Below are 22,945 nucleotides of genomic sequence, written 5' to 3' on the forward strand. Positions count from 1 at the left end.
AGAAGGTTTCTAAGTGTTTCTTATATATTTTCAGAGAAAGCCAGATTTGAAATATCATAACCGATTTTTACCGTTCCCCTACTATTTTGCACCAAACCTACAATGTCTCACAAGGGCTTTTCATAGAAAGAGTACATGAAATACTTGTTTAGTGGAAGTGAGAGTGAAGAAAGCAGTCTAAGTGAATCTGAAAGTGAATTTGGTGAGGAAGAGAGAGCGAGGAGGAGGAAAGGGAGGGCTAAATCTGACCCCATGGGAGATAAGCACAAAGCCACCGTCAAGGCCGTGAGGCCGTGGTGATTAGTACTACAGACAGTCGTAGCACAGTCACTACCATCACACTTTTCACCACTGCCACCACTGGTGTAACTACTCCTGTCACCACTGCGATTAGTCCTATGACAACTGTCACCACCGCCATCACTCCTGTGACAACTGACACCATTGCCATCACTCCTATGACAATTGCCACCACTGCCATCACTGCCACCAGTCCTACCACCACTGGTATAACCCTTGCCACCAAGTGTCACGCCTGCCACCACTGGAACCACCCTGATCATGGAGACTGAGCAGTATTATCGCCACCTCTCTTCCACCCCTCCCACCCCAAACACTGTCCTCATTATCCCCACAGTCACCCTACACTCTCACAACACTCCAACCTGCCTGCATCTCACCACACATCCAAGATATTTCCATATCATCTTCCCCTTCAAAATCAAAGTCACTGTCCGCTTCAGACTACATTCCCCCTGAATATAGGCCAGCATCATCATCAGCAACAGCACCACCACAACCATCTCCTCCACAACTATTTTTATCACAATCATCACCACAAGTATCACCACAACCATCTTCATCACAACCATCACCACAACCATCTCCATCAACACGATTACCTGAACCTTCGTCCACCCAGCTATCATCAACACAATCATCATCATCATCTCCCTCCCCACCATAAAGACGAGGGTGGCGTGGGCCTAGGTGAGGTAATGGTGGGCGGCCGAGAGGTAGTCTTCTGTTTTGGGGTCGGATGAGCCACACACGTACACAGCCGAGCATTTTTCCAGGTGAAGACCGTCAGGAGGAAGCTTGGAGTTCTGGATTATTCACACCCAATGCTGGCCCCTTCACTGAAACCCCATGTTTGAGAGTGGCAGCACGAACAACACCACTCCAATACTTCCAACTTTCTTTTACCAGGGAGTTGTTGCTCTGCCTGATGGTCGAAACCAACAACTATGCCAAGTTCCTGGGGACTGCAATAGATGTTTGGTACCTCTGCAAAAAAGAGGAAATGGCCTGGTTCCTTGGATTATTCTTCCTTATGGGGATTTGTGAACGGCCAACCACAAGACACTATTGGCGTTCAACAGAGGTTCATGAATACCCCATATTTCGGCAGGCTATGAGTGGAAAACGCTTCAGGGCCATCCTGAAGCACTTTCATGCCTTCAGTGGTCTCGCCATACCCGAGGGCAATCAGGACCAGCTAATAAGGATGCACACAGTGATGTACAGTAGTATCTTCTTCAGAGGTTCAAGGAGGGTTACAGCCTGGCGGAACATCTTAGCCTGGATGAGGGATCTCTGGCTTGGAAGGGGCGGCTCTCCTCCCGTATATATAACCCTATGAAGCCTCAAAAGTATGCCTTAAAATATACATCTTGGCTGAGGCAAGGAGTGGTTACATTTGGATTTTTGAAGTATACACAGGGGATAACAAGTCCCTACAGAACACAGTGTGAGGCCTTGTTGAACCTTTGAACTGAAGAGGATACAAGTTGTATGTGAACAATTATTACAACTCTGTATCACTGTGTGAATGCCTTTTCACAGAGGGAGTGTATGTGTGTGGCACAGGACGACTGGCGAAGGGAGCACCGAGGGAGCTGCAGGACATCAGCAGTGCTAGAAGCCTTCCTGATGATGGATTGGAAGCTAGGCGCAAGGGCAGTGTAATGGTGTTGCTGTGGAAGGACAAACGTATCATAAGTATGGTGTCTGCCTTCCACAGCGATACCACCGTCCTTAAGCAGGTGCAAAGGAAGGTCAAGGGTCCAGCCAGGAAATTCCATCACATTCTGAAAACAAAGAACAAGCCCGTTGTGGTGGAGGACTATAATAGGCACATGGGCGGGGTGGATCATTTCGATCAGATGATCCAATACTACCCCACCCAAAGGAGAACGGTCAAGTGGACCAAGAAACTGACTTTATTTCATCCACATGGCCCTATTCAGTGCCTACACCCTCTACAAGAAGAACACCACCAGGCTTATGACTTCCTAGAATTCCAGGAACACATATGCCACAAACTCTTGGCATTCCAGAGGAAGGAGTGGCTGGCATCGGGTCATGCCCTTCAACATGCTCCTGACCTTCCCTCGCAAAGACGACCACCTGTACCTGCAGCAACAAGTCCCTCAACTGCAGCCTCCACTCTACCTGCAACAATTGCTGCACCTCCTGCAACACTTGGATGCAACACTGCACCACACCCTGGAGAGAATCCCCAACAGGAAAAGGCTGTGTGTGTTGTGCTATTTGAACAAGAGGAGGAGGGACACCAGCTATTTATGTCCTGTTTGTGATGTGCTGCTCTGCACAGGACTGTGCTTTCATCAGTATCATACTGATGAAAGCATACAGCAGTAAATCACATTGCACGCACACACACACACACACACACACACACACACACACACACAGATTTAAATGCTGTATATAAAAAATTTTGTGAATTTTATGAAATAGGAGTCCAGAAGTACATCCCACAGCACAAAGAAGCAGATAAGAAAATACAGAAATGGTTCAATACAGAATGTAAAAAATCAAAAGAAAGACGAGATTTGTTGTGGAATAGATACAGAAGACACAATAGTGAAAGGGCATATAATAATTACAAACAGGCAAGAAATGACTATACAAGAATAAGGAGGGAAGCCCAAAAACAGTTTGAGGAGGATATAATAAATAAAAGTAGTGATCAACCAAAGCTGTTTTACAGCTATATCAGAAGCAAAACCAAAGTAAAAGATATAATACAATCCATTACGAACGAGGGAATCATTTATACCCAAGAGAAAGATATTTGTGAAGCACTAAATAAGAATTTCCAATTAGTTTTTACAGAAGAAAAAAATTTTGAGAGGGACTATGTGGAACACGCGTGTCCACACATACTACCAGATATACAAATAGCAGAAAAAGTAATATAGGAGGAGTTAAGTAGATTAGACAGAGGAAAAGCAAGTGGTCCTGATGAAATTTCATGTTGGGTATTACGAGAATGCATAGGAGTTATGTAAACCATTATTTTTAATTTTCAAGAAATCCTTGAGTCAAGGTAAACTACCTTATATTTGGAAAAAAGCAAATATTGACCCCTTATTCAAGAAAGGAAATAGACAAAATCCACTCAACTACCGACCAGTATCACTGACCAGTGTTGTAAGCAAGGTATTAGAAAAACTTATAAGATAAGCTTGGGTAAATCATCTAGAAGAACATAGTATGATAACAGAAAGACAGTTTGGTTTCAGAAAAGGAAAATCATGTGTTTCTAATCTGTTGAGCTACTATGACAGAGCAACAAACACAATACAGGAAAGGGAAGGATGGGTGGACAGTATCTATTTAGATTTCAAGAAAGCTTTTGACACAGTACCACACCAAAGACTTTTATGGAAACTGTACCATCAAGGAGGAATTCGAGGCAAACTGTTTTGTTGGATGCAAGACTTTCTCATAAAAAGAGAAATGAGGACAGTACTAAGAGGAAACTACTCATCATGGAAAGAAGTGACTAGTGGAGTACCACAGGGTTCAGTGCTGGCACCAATCATGTTTTTAGTGTATATAAATGATAAAAACAGTAACACTGGAAATGAGAGCTATCTGAATATGTTTTTCAGATGATGCAAAAATACAAAGGAGAATTACTAACACAGACTCTTGTAAAGAGCTACAAGAAGAATTAAATAAACTTCATGAATGGAGTAGTACATGGCAAATGGAAGTCAATGTGGACAAGTGTCACGTAATCAAGTTTGGTAAAAGTGGAAAAAGACCTGATTGGGATTATAAGTTAGGAAATAAAACCCTATACACATTAGAAAGAGAGAAAGACCTAGGTGTGATTATCAATAACAGACTATCTCCGGCTGACCACATCAGCGAGAAGGTACGGAACTTGTATACATTGCTTGCAAATATGAGACTAGCATTCACATACATAAATGAAGACATGCTAAGAAGGATAATAACATCATTCATTGGACCAACCCTGGAATATGCATCAGTAGTCTGGAGTCCTCATCTCAAAAAGCACATAGACAAGATTGAAAAAGTTCAAAGGGCCGCTACAAGATGGATACCAAGCTTAAGGGGCCTAAGCTACGAAGAAAGACTAAATAAACTGAATCTACCAACACTACAGGAGAGAAGAAAAAGAGGTGACATGATAATGCTATATAAATGCATATCAGGAACGGAAAAAATAGACATTAATGATTACTTAACATATGGAGAAGCATCAGCAAGAGGACACTGCAAAAAATTGCATAAGAAAAGAGGTGATAAAGACGTAAGGAAATTCAGTGTTCCAAACAGAGCAATTGATCAATGGAATGCACTACCGAATGAAATAGTGTGTGCCAAAACAATTCACAAATTTAAGGATATGTACGATAAATATGGTTTAAGACACGGGACAGTACGAGCTTGACTCATTCTTGTAAAGATACAATTAGGTAAGAACAATTAGGTAAGAACAGGTTGTGATTGTACCTGTCCTCCTCTGTGCAACTCCATCTCCTCTCAAGAAACACTACAACACTGCTAGAGGAAGTGAGTAACCAGCTTATTTGTCTAGTTTTTATACAGTACTATTGTATTGTAGGAAATAAATTGTATGTTTACTATATATTACTCATAGTGAAAATTTGGGGCATTTCATTGCTATTCTCTCAGTCATTTTACTCGTAAAGTATAGGTCGCATAAAAAATAAGAAGAAAGCATGATGTAGCTGATGATTTCTTAAGTATACTTTTGTAAAACAAAGTAACCTTTGTGTGCAAATAATTTTTTGAGGAAAAGTTACGAAAGACGAACATATTCAGCCTACGGGCTGGAGCGTAGGTGCTGTCACCATGTGCAACTAACCATAACTTTTCAAAATTCATTTTCTCAATAACAGTGAGGGTTATAACACTGTGAATTATATCATGAGCTTCCTTAACCTTTGGGCTACAAAACTGGATAGAATTTACATATATGTTTGTAACAGTGTGATTAATAACATACGAAATAATAAGGAAATCAGACGTTTTTAGGCAATTTTCGTAGTTTTTTTTTTTTTCGATTTACTTGAAAACTACTGGAAAGATTAACTCGAAACTTGTCTTTTTCGAAAGACTGTGAAATTCTGCATATAGACATGTCCTTTGCAATTGCGCATCACGGGAAAAAATTTTCACGGGAAAATTTTTTCACGGTGATGTTGGGAAGTTATGACACGCTTGTTTTCACCTGAATAAGGTATATTCTAGCTTCGTTTCTGTACTATTATTCATCTGTTTTATGTTTTGCTTTTATCTGATAGTATGAACATCAGCGAAGATCATGGGATGCAATTTAAAACAATATAAACACTTTCCGAGGGTAAATTGGACCATAGAATTTTTTCCTTTCCGCGTGAGCAGGGCCAGCCTGAGCGGGGTTTTGGTTCTTTGTGGGAACCAAAACTTATCGAAAACTTATGGTGCCTGAGGGGGTTAATAGTAGCCCAATCTTTACTGAATGGAATACAGCAATTCATTATGGACACAAAACAACGCCAGGAGTCACGCTTAATCCCTCCACTTGCTCTCCTTGCCTCAGCCCTTGCCACTTTGTAAAGTTGCCTTCACGAGGCTGACTCTCAAAAATCGTGTATCTCCTATTGTGTTTCCTGGGCAATTAGGTGCTCACTAATGAGCTCTATGTTTCACATAGATTAGAGAAGTCTTGGGAATTGCAACCTCAGCCACGTTTAATATGGAATTAATTAAATTTTGGAATTTTACATACATGGTCTCACAAAATATATCCAAATCGGCCACCCTTGAGAAGGATCCCTAATCTGTTTTCCTAAAGTTAAATTTTGAAAGTGGAGTGTCTAAAAAACGTCTCGAGTATTACAAAGATAGATTGGTAAATGATAACTTCCCAAGGAGTAGAGAAATCTTGACGTGTATCTGGGGGAGGGGGGGGGGGCTGAGACAAGACAATGGCCTAAAAGTTACCAGTACGGTCATCTACACGAGTCACTACCATCGTTCAAAAGACAGAAGTTCAGCTGTAGTATCTGGTAGGCTCCTTGCTTCTCACGAACACAGATCCTTATCCTACCCATTATAATAGGTATGGGCATTATAATCGTCCATATCTAACTTTTTAGGAGAAGGTAGTCAAAAAGTGAATCCAACGCACCATCATCAAAGGGGCCCTTTGGAGGACAGTAGAGAGAACAAATACATACAAGTTATTAAATTTTGCTCTGCACATGATAGCTTGCAAATTAAATTTAGAACAACTGTCTGTGGATGTGACATGTGTGAGGATATGGCAACTGTGACCATTATATCTTCTACATGAGCGATAGTGTTTGAACTGTGGAGGATATGGTCACCATTAACCTCTTCATGGTATGGAACATCTCTTATACTCTTTTCCAGTTAACATCAGAATATATATTTTCTTTCGGTTACAAAAGTCATAGGTGCCACTGTGTAAATACAGACACCATTGACATTACTGTGGTTGGGACGTAGCAAGTATTTTATCCAAGCTTACATTGAAGATGGCATTAATCTGAGAGTGAATAATAGGAACCTGAATGTAAAGCAAAATATTAATTATTCCTGAAGTTAAAACCTGAGCTTAAAAAATAATTCATTGTCTGTGAAAGCCAACACAGAAATCAGTCAATAATCCTTAAGCAAGCAATTACTACCAGTAACTGTACTGTATCGTAGCTTATTAAATATGATTCACACATGCTAATAAAATGGAATTAATATTTGAACAATCAGACTCCTCACACCATTGTTTTCCACATGTGCATCCTTCCTCTCTCACTTCTGCCGGACAAATGGGGGGTCATTGGGAATTTGGGATCGGTAGGTTTTAAGGGCTCAAAGGATTCAAAGCAAGATGGTGAACTCGGCAAGGGAGGGTTCAACTTCCTGGTATTACGTCCTACTGTACATAACAATAACTTCATTCTCTATTATATTTTTGCTCTGTTCAGACGATTTTTCTAGCAGAAAAATAACTTGAAGGTGCATAAAAACATATCAGCAGATTTCAGGCTTTCTCTGAAAAATATTTGGAGGTTCTATTAAACAAATCGGGGCTCCTCTCTCGGGGCACCACAGTGTAAGAAATTTCTAGTATTTCCTAGTAAACAACTCGTAGGTCCTTACTCATCCCTAGAATCGTCCTTAAGTAAATTCAAACAAGTCTCATAGAGTTAGGTGGCCCGTAACTTAATCTCAACTCACCTACAGTAACTGTTTCTCTTCTATCTCTTAGCTAATCCCCCCTTGAATTGGCCAATTCGTAAAGGTTACTTATCTACTGCGGAGGGAGTGTTGGACAACCAATGACGATGCGTCTGCTTTTCTGTAGTTGCTTGAGCCATCAAGCGTCCTTGAGTGTATAGGTACAAGCTAACTTGATGAGGTTTAGGAGCACAGTGCATGAACGTGGCAGGCTCCAGTTCCTTATAGAATTGTAGGGGTGCCAACTATTAATTAATTACAGTACTAAATACAGTTAGATTACATCATTATATACAGTGTGAATCTAACAAATTAATCTTAGTTTTAATTAAACTAAAGTTAAACCAAATATTCCCTTTAACTATGTGAATTTCTTAAATCCACATCTGCTATAAGACCTTTTCATCCTCGCCACATCATCTAACGCACAGACGCAGTTTATGTCCATGGAAATAACCATATAATTACTTGTATTTACAATATAGTTGTCCACGAGGATTAAATGCAGGAGCATTTAATTTATCAATAATTAGAATTATTAAAGAGAACGTAATTTCTGGGTTATAAAAAACCTTTTGAACAAGTAATAACGGTCTCTAGTTTTCCTCTGCTTCTAACCAGGGACTTCTATTATAAAAAGTAGAGAGTGCAAATGCTCTGGGGAAAATATTTCCCACACTTTTAAGAGATTCGAAGCAGGATGGTGAATTGGGCGAAGTAGGGTTTCAGCAACCAGAATTAACACCCTTATTCCAATTACATCTATCCGTAGCCGAATATGTTCGTTCTATCTCTAGAAAGTAATCGAACTCCATGGGTTAGATGAAGCCTATACCAGCTCCTAAAAATTATATGTTGTTCCTAAATTAAATAACATCTGAATAGTGAAATCAGTAACAGATGGTTCAAACAGCCAATGTTTATTCCTTCTCTGCATTTTGTTACTGTTCTCTCCAATTTTCTTTTTTGTAAAGATTAGTCAAGATATTTCAAACGGAAATGCATTGTTATTTTATCCTTCATTAGCCCTTTGGAGAGGAAGGGTCTCTCTCAAGCAGCAGCAAATCGTCCAGAGGTCAAGTGATTAAAGATGTCTGCAGCTCGATATTGTGACTCTAGACAAACAGTGTACAGTATGGAGGCAACCACATAGAAAAGATATTGCACCCAGCTTCACTGTAGGCAAAATAAATTAATGAATTAACCACAACAACAACAACAACAACAATAATAATAATAATAATAAAAATAATAATAACAATAAAAATAATAATAATAATAATAATAATAATAATAATAAAAATAATAATAATAATAATAATAATAATAATAATAATAAAAATAATACAATAATAATAATAACTCGGGAAATTCATCACCCCTGCTCATAGTTAATTTAATGGTTGAACATTTGACTTTGTTCATTTACATTGTCATTTGACCGGTTGTTTTTAATATTAAATTATTTCATCCTTGCCAGACCCTCAACGCCACCAAATTTGTTCTAGATCGGAGCAAAAACTGTTTGAGTTAACCCCATGGCTTTAACCTGGCGTTGTCAGCATCAAAACTCTTCATCCTTGATTGTCCCTGAACTCCACCATAAGGTTTTGTGTAAACCGAGTTTATCTCTTGGCCTTGACCTTGATCTTACTCTGTGAGTGACTGATTTAAAATCCGAATCATTTCATCCGTGCTTCATTTTCAACCATTTCATTAAGTTTAATCTCTATCAGTTCAGAACTGTAAAATTAACCTTGCCCCATGACCCTGATGTTTGATTTGTTCTTCTGAAAAACATTAGGAAAGCTCAATCCTGACGGAAAACATTTACAGTAATTTTGGTCCGAACCAGGGACAAACTGAATTACTTGGTTCACAATTATTATTATTATTATTATTATTATTATTATTATTATTATACGTGCAGTTTTCATCATATAAAAAAAGGAAGACTGCTTACCCAATTCTGCGGAAAAAAAAAAAGTGTGTGAAAATTACACTGAGTGTAAGTGTGAGTAAGAGTAAGAAGTAAATTAGTGTGAGACACTGAGTGAGTTTGTGAAAAAAAGTGTGAGTGATTATGTGAAACTGTGAGCATGAATGCAATTAAGAGTATAAAACAGTGAGAGTAAAAGAGTGACTAGGAAGTGTCAGTGAGTGGAAAAGTATGAACGTTACTGCCATATTAAACAGAATGTGTAAAAATGTGTGTAGTCCACCTATTTTTATGCAGCAGTTTATGGAACACCTTCATTTTTTGTGAACAGCTTGTATTTCACAATAAAAAGGGAAATTACCAACGTTATAGAATGGTCCGAAATATTGATATATCCCAATTGAGCTTCATTTATTTTTAGGACGTCTGAATATGTCCAAATTTCTCACTCTTGGTTTTAATGATACGGTTCTAAGTTACAACGATTGAAAGATTGACTGAAACTAGGTGATAGTGTATACGTTTGTGAGTGAATGAATGCAAGAACAAGCCGGTAGGCTAAACTGACCACATCTAAGCGGGGCAAGTAGTACTCATTAACGTCTATAAGCAGGCAAAGTTTCATTCGATTCCATCCATCCACTGTGGAGCTCAAGGACTTAAAATTATCGAAATTGTCTACCCAAGGTACAAATTATCGGTGGCGCTGCCAGCGGCGGGAAGTGAGATTCGACACTAAAAATCTTTTCTATGTGGAGGAACTCCAGTGCATCAGTCCACCAAAGAATCATGGTCCTGGCTCAATAATCCTCGGAGCCTTGGCATTTTACACGGGCATGGTCGTATTTTTAGCGTTTTTCATATACTCAGCAATTGATGACCTTTGACTCCTGACCTGGTGGATATAGGTTATGCATGTACAAAGCACACTGGTAGTACTCATTAACGTCTATAAGCACCCAAAGTTTCACTCGATTCCATCCACTCACAGTGGAGCCAGGGCACTTGAAATTCGCAGAATGGCCCACCAGATGCACAACTTCTAGGTGGTACTGCCAGCGACTGGAACTGAGTTTCGACATGAAATGTAATTCTTGCATGGAGGTACTCCAGTGCAAGATTTCTTCCTAGAATCTTGGCTCTGGCTTAATAATCTTCAGAGCCTTAGTACTGTATTTCATGCGAGTATAGTCATGATTTTAGCTATTTTTACCATTTTAGCATCTGATAAACTTTGACCCGGACCCGGCCAATGTAGCATGTAAGTAAGTGTACAACAGAAAGTTGTAGTACTAGCCAATGTCTATAAGCATGCAAATTTTCATTCAGTTCCATTAAACTGCTGTGTAACTAGGGGGGAATTTCTGAAAACCAGTACTGGTTGGTAGGGATGGTAAGACTAATCTTTGTAGGCTTGCCACTCGAAAATTAGAGGAGAGAAGGGAAGAATGGATGGCACACTTTCGACAGGGAATGACCTCACGATTATGCCAAAAGAAGTCAGAGTATTCTATGCCCATTAATAATGCTCCTACACCTCAAAACATAAAAGTATTAAAAAAAAATGGGTGTTCGGTTGTTGCTAGCCAGTGAGTAGTTGTCTAGCAACCAAAGCTTGCAGACACAACTAGGTCATAGGCTAGTCATTGTGTCCAAGTTTTGCTGGAATTGGTTAATTCTGAAGGGTAGAATTGCCTGCCACAATTAAAGATTTCTAGCGATGCTGTGGCTAATCATTGCAGGATTGCCTCTTATTGGACATGTCCTCAAGATTAAGCCGAAAGAAGTCATAGCTTTCTATACCCATTGGTAAAGCTTGTTCAGCTCAAAACGTAAAAGTACAACAAATGCTGGTTTTTGGCCATTGCTAGACAACAAGTAGTTTCCTAGCAACCAAAACCTTGTGGGCAAAACTAGGTCATAGGTTGGTCAATGTGTCCAAGTTTCATCGGAATCAGTAGAAGTGCCTGCCAGAATTGTATATGAAAGATAGAATGAAAATGTGATTAACGTTAAACCGTCACGTCCCGAGCTATTAGCACCTCTGACACCCCCCAATCCCGGGGTATTTTCGATTTTTTTTTTCTTTGCTAAAACCTCCGCTTTTGGTGAGAAACATCGAAATTTCATAGAGAAATTGCTCACCTGAGGTTTAAAATACTCAATCCAGGTAGCAGTACCTCCTTACCTGACTGGGATTTTCTACCAGGCTGGCACCAAAGAAAACGAGTTCTATGGGAGGGTAACTATTTCACTCATAAACGGTATTTATTTATTTACTTGGTATGAATTTATATGTAGTATGAGAGTATATTGGTTTTCAAACAGTAGTATAGGCATTAAAAGCATTGTTTCACTCACTAACTCATCACCATACCTGACCTTCTTTTGCCACATTACCTGATCATCATTTCTGACTGTTTCTTCCTCTAATGCTATGTAAACTTTGTCCTCCACATTGTCATCAATTGGGGAATCACTCTGGCCCTGAATGTCTTTATTGGCCAGGTCATTGGTAACAGGTGAATTGCCGAGACAATGGCGTGTGGGGGGGGAGGTTATGCGGTGTAAGGCATTGTCCCTGCTTGGCATCTTGTAGAGGAATAGAGGAAGATGTCCCGTGTATACGTATGAAAAATCACACGCGAAAATTGAAAATTGTGCAAATTAGGGACCTTGCAATTGCATGACGTACCAGTACGTCATCGGGACTGGCAAATGCAAAATGTTGCAACGTACCCATATTTCGACAGGACGGGGTGGGTTAATGGTAGTATGGAGCTGGCAAAAAAAAAAAATAAAAAGAAAGAGAAACTGGTAGGCAACGATAACCTGCTCTAAGTAGACCAAGTTTTATCAGCAACAGGAAGTGAATTTCGAAACTTAAAGTAACTTCTACATGGAGGTACTCCAGTGCAACATTCCACCCAAGATTCATTGCTCTGACTCAATAATCTTCACAGCCATAGCATTTTGCACAAGTAAGGTCATAATTTTAGCGCTTTTCATATTTTCTACGCTTCATGACCTTTGACCCCTGACCTGACAGATATTTGTCATGCATGTATGATGCACACTTGTACTACTCATTAACTAATATAAGTATCCAAAGTTTCATTCGATTCCATTCTCCCACTGTAAAACAAGGGAACTTGAAATTCTCGGAATGGCCTACGAGAGGTATAGTTTCTACAGTAGGTGGTGTATGCCAGCGGCTGGAGGTGTTTCGACACTAAATGTCATTCTTGTGTGAAGGTACTCCACTGCAACATTCCACCCAAAAATCATGGCCCTGGCTTAACTCACCACCTCCCGGCCGATTTTTCACCACTGACCCCCCCCTCCCAATCCTGGCAGATTTTGGGGATCTTTTTTTTTTTTGGTTCTAACCTCTGCTTTTTATGAGAAACATTGAAAAATACCAAAATAAGTGCTCACCTGACTTTTGAGATATACAGATGTCCCTTCGAATAACTGGTACTGTCTTCTCTTTTTTTTTTTTTTTTTTTATGCGAGGAAGAAGGAACCAAAGGCCATGAGCCCGCAGTAACAGTTCCCTCCAAGAGAAAAACAAAATACAATATAGAGCCAAATTCAAGATCCGATCATTTTGAGATGCCTGGACACACTGCGTTTGAAAGACTGGAGATCATAGGCAGCAGGAAATACAGACAGAGGGAGACAGTTCCAGAGCTGACCTGTTGCATAAATGAAAGACTGGGAGTAACGGTTAACTCTTGCATTAGAGAGTTGGACAGAAAAAGGATGAGAGTTTGCTGCCAGACGGGTGCTACGCGCCCGTCGTAGAGGTGGAGGAATGCAAGCAGAGAGTTCAGAGGAGCAGTGACCATTAAAGTAGCGATAGAAAAGAGATAAAAGATGCAACAGTGCGGTGAAGAGACAGAGGTTGATGGGAGTCAGTAAGAGGAGGAGAGTTAGTGAGACGAAAAGCCTTTGCCTCCACCCTATTGAGAAGAGCTGTATGTGGGGATCCTCCCCACACATGAGAATTGTACTCCACTCAGGAGCGGATAAAACCCCTGTATAGAGTCAACAATTGTGCAGGGGTGAAGAAAGTGCGGAGTCGGCTTAGCACACCCAATCTCTTGGAAGCAGATTTTACAAGAGATGTAATATGATATTTCCAAGATAAGTCGAGTAAATGAAACCCCAAGCATGTTCAAGGATGATGCAGGATTAAGCTGAATATTATTAAACATTAGTGGGTATACCTGTGGAAGATTTTGTCGGGTTGATAGGTGTAAGAACTGAGTCTTAGATGCATTAAAGACAACCATATTATTTTTACCCCAGTCAGAGATACAAGCCAAATCAGACATTAGGTGTGCCACAGCCTCATCCCTTGCTTGTTGAAGTAACTGTTGAGATGGGTGTTGCGGGAACCGAATGGAAAGGTGAAGGGTGGAGTCGTCAGCGTATGAGTGGATAGGGTTAGATGTACAGCTTAGAAGATCATTGATGAATAAAAGGAAGAGAGTTGGTGATAGGACAGAGCCCTGAGGAACACCACTGTTGATAGATCTAGGAGAAGAACGATGGCCATCTACAACAGCGGCTATAGAACGACCAGAAAGGAAGCTAGAGATGAAGGCACAGATAGAAGGATAGAAACCGTAGGAGGGCAGTTTGGAAATTAAAGATTTATGCCAGACTCGATCGAAAGCCTTTGAGATGTCAAGTGCAATGGCAAAGCTTTCGCCAAAGTCCCGAAAGGAGGATGACCAGGAGTCTGAAAGGTAGGTGAGAAGATCGCCAGTGGAGCGTCCCTGACGGAACCCATACTGACGATCGGAAAGAAGGTTGTGATAGGAAAGATGCCTTAAAATTTTTCTATTAAGAATTGACTCGAAAACTTTTGAAATACAGGACGTTAAAGCAATTGGACGATAGTTGGAGGGTTGGGAGTGGTCACCCTTCTTTGGGACTGGCTGAATGAGAGCAAACTTCCAGCAAGAAGGAAAGGTACAAGTTGATAGACAAAAGGCGAAAAGAGTTTGCCTAGGCAGGGTGTAAGCACAGAAGCACAGTTCTTGAGAACAACAGGAGGGACCCCATCAGGCCCATATGCCTTGTTAGTACTGAGGCCAGTGATGGCAGAAAATACATCCAATGAAGAAATTTTAATGTCAGCCATGAGGAAGTCAGAGGGGGGAAGTGATGGAGGAACAGCACCGGAATCGTCTAAGGTAGAATTGGAGGAGAAAGTCTGTGCGAAGAGAACTGCTTTGTCAGTAGAAGAAATAGCTACAGAACCATCAGAGCAGAAAAGAGGAGGGAAGGATGATGAGGTAAAGTTGTTAGAAAGATTTTTGGCAAGATGCCAGAAGGAGCGGGAAGAATTCGAGTCGGAGAGTTGAGAGCATTTAGTATGGATGAAATTATTTTTAGTAGAGCGAAGAACAGACTTAGCACGATTCCGGGCTGAAACGTAAAGATGGTGTGATTCAGGGGTGGGTTGGCTCCGGTACCTTTTGTAGGCCCTCTCCTTGTTGCGGACAGCATTAGAACAAGCGTGATTAAACCAAGGCTTTCTTGCATTAGTCAAAGGATATGAGAAAGGAATGTATGCTTCCATGCCCGAGAGAATAACCTCCGTAATGCGCAAAGCACACTCAGATGACTCACGGCCATGGAAGCAATAATCAATCCATGGAAAATCAAAGAAATACTGCCTGAGGGCCTCCCAGTCCGCGGCTCCAAAATGCCACAGACGACGTTTCACTGGAGGGTCCACAGGCCGTACCGGAGTGATAGGACAGGTCAAGGTAATAAGGTTGTGATTGGAGGAGCCCAACGGAGAGAAAAGATTAACAGAGTAAGCAGAAGGATTAGTTGTGAGGAAGAGGTCAAGTATGTTGGAGCTCTCTCCAAGGCGGTCAGGGATACGGGTAGGATGCTGTACAAGCTGCTCTAGGTCATTAAGGATAGAAAAGATGTAGGCTTGTTCACCAGGTGGATCCGTGAAAGGAGAGGAGAGCCAAAGGTGGTGGTGAACATTGAAATCTCCAAGAATGGAGATTTCAGAGAAAGGGGAAATGGATAGAATGTGTTCCATCGTAGAAGTAAGATAGTCGAAGAATTTTTGATAGTCAGTAGAATTAGGGGATAAGTAAACAGCACAGATATATTTAGTCAGAGAATGACAGGAAAGCCGAAGCCAGAGTGTGGAGAATTCAGAAGAATCAAGTTCAGGAACACGAGAGCAAGATAAGTCGTTGCGTATATATACTGTACACAACAGCCACCTTTGGCTTTGAAATGAGTATAGAGAAAGTAGGAGGATACAGAAAAGGGTTTGCTGTCAGTTGCCTCAGACAGCTGAGTCTCCGTTAGAAAAAGAAGGTGAGGTTTAGAGGAGGAGAGGTGGTGCTCAACAGAGCGAAAGTTAGAGGAAAGGCCACGAATGTTGTAGAAATGAAGAAGAAGAGAGTCAGACCATGGTTCCAGGCACCTTGAGTCGTCACCGGGAGACGGGCAGATGGTGGGGGCATTTATGGTCCCCCCCCCTGGGGACTCCGAGGCTTGATACGATGACGCCATTTTGGTAAATTTTGAATAGGAAGTGTAGTGTGTACTGTGCATGTAGTTAGGTGTAGATAGTTAGAGAAATTTGTACTGGAGAGCATGCTGGCCTACTCTCTGTGTAACTGAGACACTGAAAAAGTTCAGCAAAGGGGGATGGTCAGGAACTAGTTCCTAGGGCTGATGAAACGGGAGCTCCAGCACTCCCTGTCATCAGCTTTCCATCCACCTCGGGAGTACTGCCCTGCTCGACTGGTGCTACAGTCTACTCCGTGCTGCTGCTGTCACGTTTTCAGTGATAGCAGTAACTATTGCAAACCCCTCAGAATAAGTAGATATTTGTTCATCCAACATGCACTGTCTCTCACCCTATCTCTTTTACAGTGAATTACAGTAGTAAATTTTCTCATACTTAAGCTCACACATTCGCATGCTCACACATTTTCACATATTTTGACTCTCACAGTTGGTTGCTTTCACTCACTCACTCACTCAGTCTCAGTCTCATGATCTCATTCCTCCTTCTCGTGTATATATATATATATATATATATACATATATATATATATATATATATATATATATATATATATATATATATTCCAGAGGGTTGAGTATGCACTTTTGTTCTAATTTCAGAAGGTACTTACCACAGATCTGCATCACATTTTTCAAATTGATTTTTATTATTATTATTATCATTATTATTATTATTATTATTATTATTATTAATATTTGCCCACACCTATTACTTAGGTCTAGATATTGCTTTTTCTGGTATTTTTATATTTCCTCCTCAGAGTCTCGCAACGATTCCGGAAAAATCGGAGACTGCACGAGGAATCTGAAAGGCCTAGGTTATGTGTCTTGGTATGGGTCATTGCTGATTAACCCGCCCCGTCCCGACGACGTATGGGTACGTCACCACGATTTGCATTTGCCAGTCCCGGCGACGTACCAGTACGTCGTGCAATTGCAATGTGCATAATTTCGACAATTTTCAAATTTCGCGCTTGATTTGCGGTACGTACCCTCGCCTGACCTTCCCCTACCTGCCACCAGGCGGGGACACTCGGCGACCCCGCGCGACCCACGCTAGCCCGCCACTTGTCCACTCACCTGGTAGCCACGGTCCTGCTCAGACATGGCTAAGAGAGGTCTCTCAGAGAGCGAAATTCAAGTCGCCCTGGACACCTTTACCGGCGACAGTGATTCCCCATTGGATGACGAGGAGATGGACAAAGATTATGTGCAGCCAGAGGAGGAGGAAACCACCAGCAGTGACGAGGAAGTTCCGTCACCAAGGAAGCGGCAGTACGTGACTTACCGTGCTGCTAGAGAGGGGCAGGAGGCAAAAAAGGCACGTGGTATGTCATATCCCTATCCCCAGCGTGCCTTGGAAGCCGAATTTGAGGTCGAGGACGAGGACGAGGACGGAGACGTGGGACGTGCTGCCACGTGGTATGGGCGGGAGGTGATTACGCATCGTGGCCCAGAGCGCACACCACGTCGTCTAAGCAGGTATGGGCCTAGCATTCTGTTTGGGGCGGTAGGAAGTGAAGTGGAGGGAGTGGGGAGTGAAATGGACATTCCTGGGATTAGGGAAAGTGAGAGTGAGGTGGGTGAGTCATTGCTCTCCCTACGCAGTGTGAGGCGGCAGAGTGGATCACGTGGGCCAGTGCGGGTGCGTTCCTTATCACGTGGGGTTGTGAGGGAGGGGAAGGTGGGGAGGAACCACTCCAAAGCACGTCTTATGCTCCCCAATATCCCCTAACACGTGGTCGAGCAAGGTTGCGTGAGAGAGCACGTGGTGTGGTAATGGAGGGGGAAGGTGGGGAGGAACCACTCCCCAGCACGTCTTCTGCTCCCCAATATCAAACTATTTCATCCCCACAGCCCCCTAATGTTCCTCAAGGCCGTAAGGGTAAGGGAAAGGGAAAGGGTAAAGGCAGAGGGAAGAGGAGTGACAGTGGGGAAGCCCTCCGTACTCCTTCTCCCCAACCTCCCCAACCAGGATCTCCTCACCACCCAGACGAAGGCGGTGATGGGGACGAGGGATTTGTGTCGTGGGATTGGGAGGATGGGAGTGATTTTTCTCCCCTCATTCACCCCTTCACTGAGCAGGGGCGATCTGGCTGCATTGCACCAGGTATTCACTGTAATTCAAGCAGGTTGGATTTTTTCCACCTGTTTTTCAGTGAGGCCTTCGTTGATCAGATCGTGCTTCAAACAAACCTGTTTGCAAGCGGCCAGCAGCTAGAAAGTGAAAGATTGGGAACAAGGAGTAGGCATTCAATGATTTATGATTACCCTGTCTCCATTCCAGAAATGTTCTTATTTTTTGCCCTTGTCCTTTTGATGGGTATAATAAGAAAAAATAGAATTCCTGCTTACTGGACTACGGACCCTGTTATGTTTACCCCCATATTTGGTCAAGTGATGAGCCGTAATCGGTTTCAACAAATTCTAAGTCGCCTCCATTTTTATGATGCTAATGACCCTGCAAATGCAAACAACATGGACAAAATGAGGCGAATTAGGCTGGTCTTTGATCACCTCAGGCAAACCTTTCGATCCTCATTCTATCCCTATAGAGATCTCGTCATAGACGAGAGTCTCGTGTTGTGGAGAGGCAATATTTCATTCAGACAGTATATACCCAGCAAAAGGCACCGTTTTGGGTTCAAGATCTTTGTTATGTGTGACTGTAGGACTGGATACGTGCAAGACATAGTCTTGTACACCGGTGCACAGACAGACATAATAGAAGATCGAAGTATAGGACTTTCTGGAGCAGTGGTAAAGACGATGATACAAGACTACCTTCATCGTGGTCACGTTCTCTATCTCGACAACTGGTACACTAGCCCTCTTCTCGCTCGTTATCTTCACAGACATGAAACGGGAGTCTGTGGAACCGTAAAGGTGAACCGGCGTCACATGGTCAAGGTAGGGCGGAAACTTGCAAGGAGTGAGGTTGTCTTCTTCAAAGCAAACAACATCCTTGCAACAATGTGGAACCACAACAGAGAAGTAAGCCTCTTGTCCACGGTTCACCGCCCCTTGATGCACCGTACTGATTCTGTTGATTACCATAGCGAGAGCAGGCGTCGTGTTTGGAAACCTGAATGTGTCATGGACTATAATATAAACATGCGCCTTGTGGACCTGTCAGACTCCATGATATCGACGGTAGAGTGTGCCAGGACCACGATGAAGTGGTATAAAAAACTGTTCTTTCACTTGCTAGATATCACTGCTCTGAATTGCCACCACCTTCATGCCATGACCACAGGAGTTCAGGAAACCTTTGAAGGGTTTGTGAGGGAGCTCACACGAGAAATCTTTGCAAAATATGCTGTTGAAAGGCCCCAGCAGCGCCCCCGCACTGCCCCTATTACCCACACTCCCCAGAGAATATCCGCCCGCCATTTCCCCACTCCTATCCCGCCCCAGCCCAACAGACCTAGGCCCCAGCGCAGGTGTCACGTGTGCAGTCATTCCCAGGTGAGACTCACGACACAGAGGAAGGACACCCGCTATGAGTGCGTGCAGTGTGACGTGGGTCTGTGTATTCACCCATGTTTTAGTGAATATCACACGTTGCTGCAATTTTAGCATGGTGTGACTGCGAAAGGACGCAGAAATTATGATGTAAATGCGACAGACAGACGCTCTGTCAAAATATCAGTTATGTGGATCGCCAAATATTAGTATAAAGTGCCTACGGGTAGAACATAAGTGCAAACATTGGGTGTAAGTATATAAATCTGCCCTAAGTTGAAACTTACATAGAGAGGGTTGTTTGATGCGATATTCTGTCGCTCAGTGCAATAAATACGGCCCCTTATTATAAATTTTCTATTATGTGACATTCTTACGGGTATAATATAAGTTCAAATTATTGTATATGATGATGTATTTCCTAAGTCAAATATTCATAGCGTGTCTATAAAGATAAGATTTCCTGACGCTTAGTCGAATGAATAAGGCACGTATTAGTCAAAATAAAAGTCAGCAAGTGATAAAGTGAATAATTAGTATATAAGTGTGTGAGTGAATTAGTATATAAGTGTGTGAGTATTATGTATGACGTAACATTCCTTGCGAGGGTATTTTCAGGCGATATTCTCACGCTCACTTGAATAAATAATGGCAGTAAGTATGTACAGTGCATTGGAGGGGTGTAAACGTGTGTAATGTAAGTGGGAAAATATAATTGGAGTGAATAAATAAAGTAGATGATGAAACACGAGTGTTTGAGATCGTGGTTGCTACGTGAATAGGCGCTAGCATATCGCTAAATGCCCTCGTAATGAATGAAAATAATTGAAAACCTTCACAGTGGTGGGGGAAAGGTTCTATGTAAATGGGAAAATAATTGGAAAGTGATAAAACAATTTGGTATGTTGAAATACGAGTCATAGCGAGTGCGCTTACTAAGCTGATGTGCGCTAAACTTATGCTGCATGTCATCAAAATGAATGAAAACATCTGAAATCACTTACAAACAGTTGTAATTGGTAAATTGTCATTGAAACAGAAGTATACAAGTAGAAAAAATGATAGGTTGACTCATACCAGAAACTTAGCATATAGCATGTTACGACTCGGACCAAACTCGCTATGCTCGCGCGATGGTACAATGCTTATTTTTCCTATATATGTGTCTGAAATACATTATATTGTTACTGTTATTGTTTATTAGTACAAATTCAATAAATGTAGAGGTGTTGTGTGTTGTTTGTCCCATTACTCATTACCATAGAAAACGTTTACGCATATCCAGCCCATTACAGAATACGATACCTGCGGGGGGAAACCGCACCTGTATAGACCACTTATAGACCGCAGAGACCACTTTCTTCAAGATTTTCCATAGTTTCTCGACCTAAGCGGAAGTTTCATAAGAAAAAAAAATTTTCCAAAAAGGCTCGGGACTTGGGGATGTCATAGGTGCGGAAAGGCTCGGGACGTGACGGGTTAAAAAAAAAAAAATCCAAATCCTTTACGCACAGTAGAAGGGCATGTCACAAAGAGTCTTATAGGAATTATGTTGTGAATGAAATAAGTTGGTCGTGTTTGCTGGAGATTTCAATACGACCTGCACAAGAAATCTGAATGGAAAGGTTATATGTCCTGGAATGGCCCATTGCTAATGGAAAAAATCAAAATCTCCCCTGTGGGGTTAGGGTCATTGTAAGAAACAGCAGATGGAGACTAGTGGCTGTTTGCAGGACAGTTACAGAGTTCTAGTTATTTTTAATATTATTATTAGTAATAGTATTAGTATTACTACTACTACTACTACTACTACTCTAGTAGTAGTAGTAGTAGTAGTAATAGTAGTAGTAGTAGTTGTAGTAGTATCATTACTGGGAGCTATTGTTTTTGTAGTTGTTGTTATAATAATGATGATGATGATGATTACTTGACGATTGTTTCACTACATAGCAGGCAGTGTCACCACGTAGATTGAGACAAGTATTGGCATATATTTCAGCCGTATAAACTTTTTAATATCCGTACTAGACATCCATGTTACTACCAGCTGTGCTTTACATCGCCTCACAGATAGACAGAATCTGGTTTCATTATTTCATCTGTCTGCTGTTGTACTTTCATGTGCAGTTAGATACTATATATTCATTAGCATATGTAGGATCAATCCCATTAGTCAGAGGACACTTATCTGCACGTTACCCTCACCGACCAAAACTTGTTCTAGTTTGCTTAAGAAAGACGTATCTTACTGTGTTAACGATGACTATGAACAACCCTTTGATTTCGAAAAGTGTCTTAAGCTAATGTAATTGAGTGAAGACAGCAAGAATAATCTGACATAACGTTGGGATCAAGGAGAAAGAGTTTATGTACTGTTGACTTTTCATGCACTTTTATAGAGGGATATTATTGTCGTCGTTATTTAATTTTTACCGTAAGTTTTCCCTGATTCCAATAGAGTGTCAAACTTGTTGTTGGGAGCTGATGTGGTGAGAGGAAAGGTGGATGATGAAGAGGCCCTGGCAAAGTTGCTGCGATGGATAATGGACAGGGAGCTTTCTGGCTGCTCTCTGCTCCTTGCCTTAGACCCCAGCTACTTAACAACATCTCTTGTCAACCAGCTGAGTTCAACACATTACTTCATGCAGGTCATGTGCTTTACTTTCCCTCTCATAGTTCAGCACAAAGGCTATTATAGTATTTCATTTTAGATACTGCTGGGCGATTTTTTCAGCTTTGGGAGACTTCTGACCATTGAGGTATTTAAATAAAGATTACATGCAAATATAATACATGCACTTCTTGTTCGCGTCTGCTTGCAGCCTAAATGTTCCATGAGATAAAGGTTTTTATTTTGTCAGACGTCTACGATCTATTCTTTACAAATAACTTTCAGTGTAACACTATATGGATGTGGAAGATGTACAGATTGTCCTTGGAGGAAGGTAGAGTCCTGGAGGATTGGAAGTCAGGTATAATCATTCCCCTGTACAAAGGAAAAGAGGAAAATCAAGTGTATGGTAACCATAGGAGCGTTTGTTTCTTAGTGCAATACGAAAAGTGTATGGTAGGATACTTATTGACAGAGTTAAGGAAATAACAGAGAAAATATTTTGAGAAGAACCGGGACGTATTTGGAAGGTAAGAGGTTGTATAGATCAGATGTCCATCCTTAGGTCTTTAGTGGAAAAGTTTCTAGAGAAAGGAAAGAATTGTATGGAGCCTCCATTGATTTTGAGAAAGCATATTACAGGGTGGATAGACAAGGAATGTGGAAAGTATTTTGAATATATGGAGTAAATGGGGAACCGTTAATGTCATGAATAGTATGTATGAGGGTGCTAAGGCTGGAGTGCGTGTAGATGGTGGACTGAGTGAAGTTTTCAGTCCGAATGTTGGACTGAA

The 22,945-nt window shown here is 41.4% G+C and overlaps 1 protein-coding gene across 1 annotated transcript in view; it reads left to right on the forward strand.

The window, feature by feature from the left end:
• Window positions 1-1,228: 1,228 nt before the first annotated feature.
• Window positions 1,229-22,945, forward strand: part of LOC145396974 (ionotropic receptor 21a-like) — a 191,966-nt gene continuing 170,249 nt past the window's right edge. Inside the window, exons 1-4 of the mRNA XM_080270204.1 lie at window positions 1,229-1,544; window positions 1,846-2,045; window positions 2,250-2,395; window positions 21,999-22,188. Of these exons, the coding sequence (XP_080126330.1) occupies window positions 1,229-1,544; window positions 1,846-2,045; window positions 2,250-2,395; window positions 21,999-22,188 (852 nt within the window). The remainder of the gene's footprint in view (window positions 1,545-1,845; window positions 2,046-2,249; window positions 2,396-21,998; window positions 22,189-22,945) is intronic.

The sequence above is a fragment of the Coenobita brevimanus genome, chromosome 40, assembly GCF_032717465.1.
Source record: "Coenobita brevimanus isolate Jiangsu-jjx chromosome 40, ASM3271746v2, whole genome shotgun sequence".
Taxonomy (NCBI): domain Eukaryota; kingdom Metazoa; phylum Arthropoda; class Malacostraca; order Decapoda; family Coenobitidae; genus Coenobita; species Coenobita brevimanus.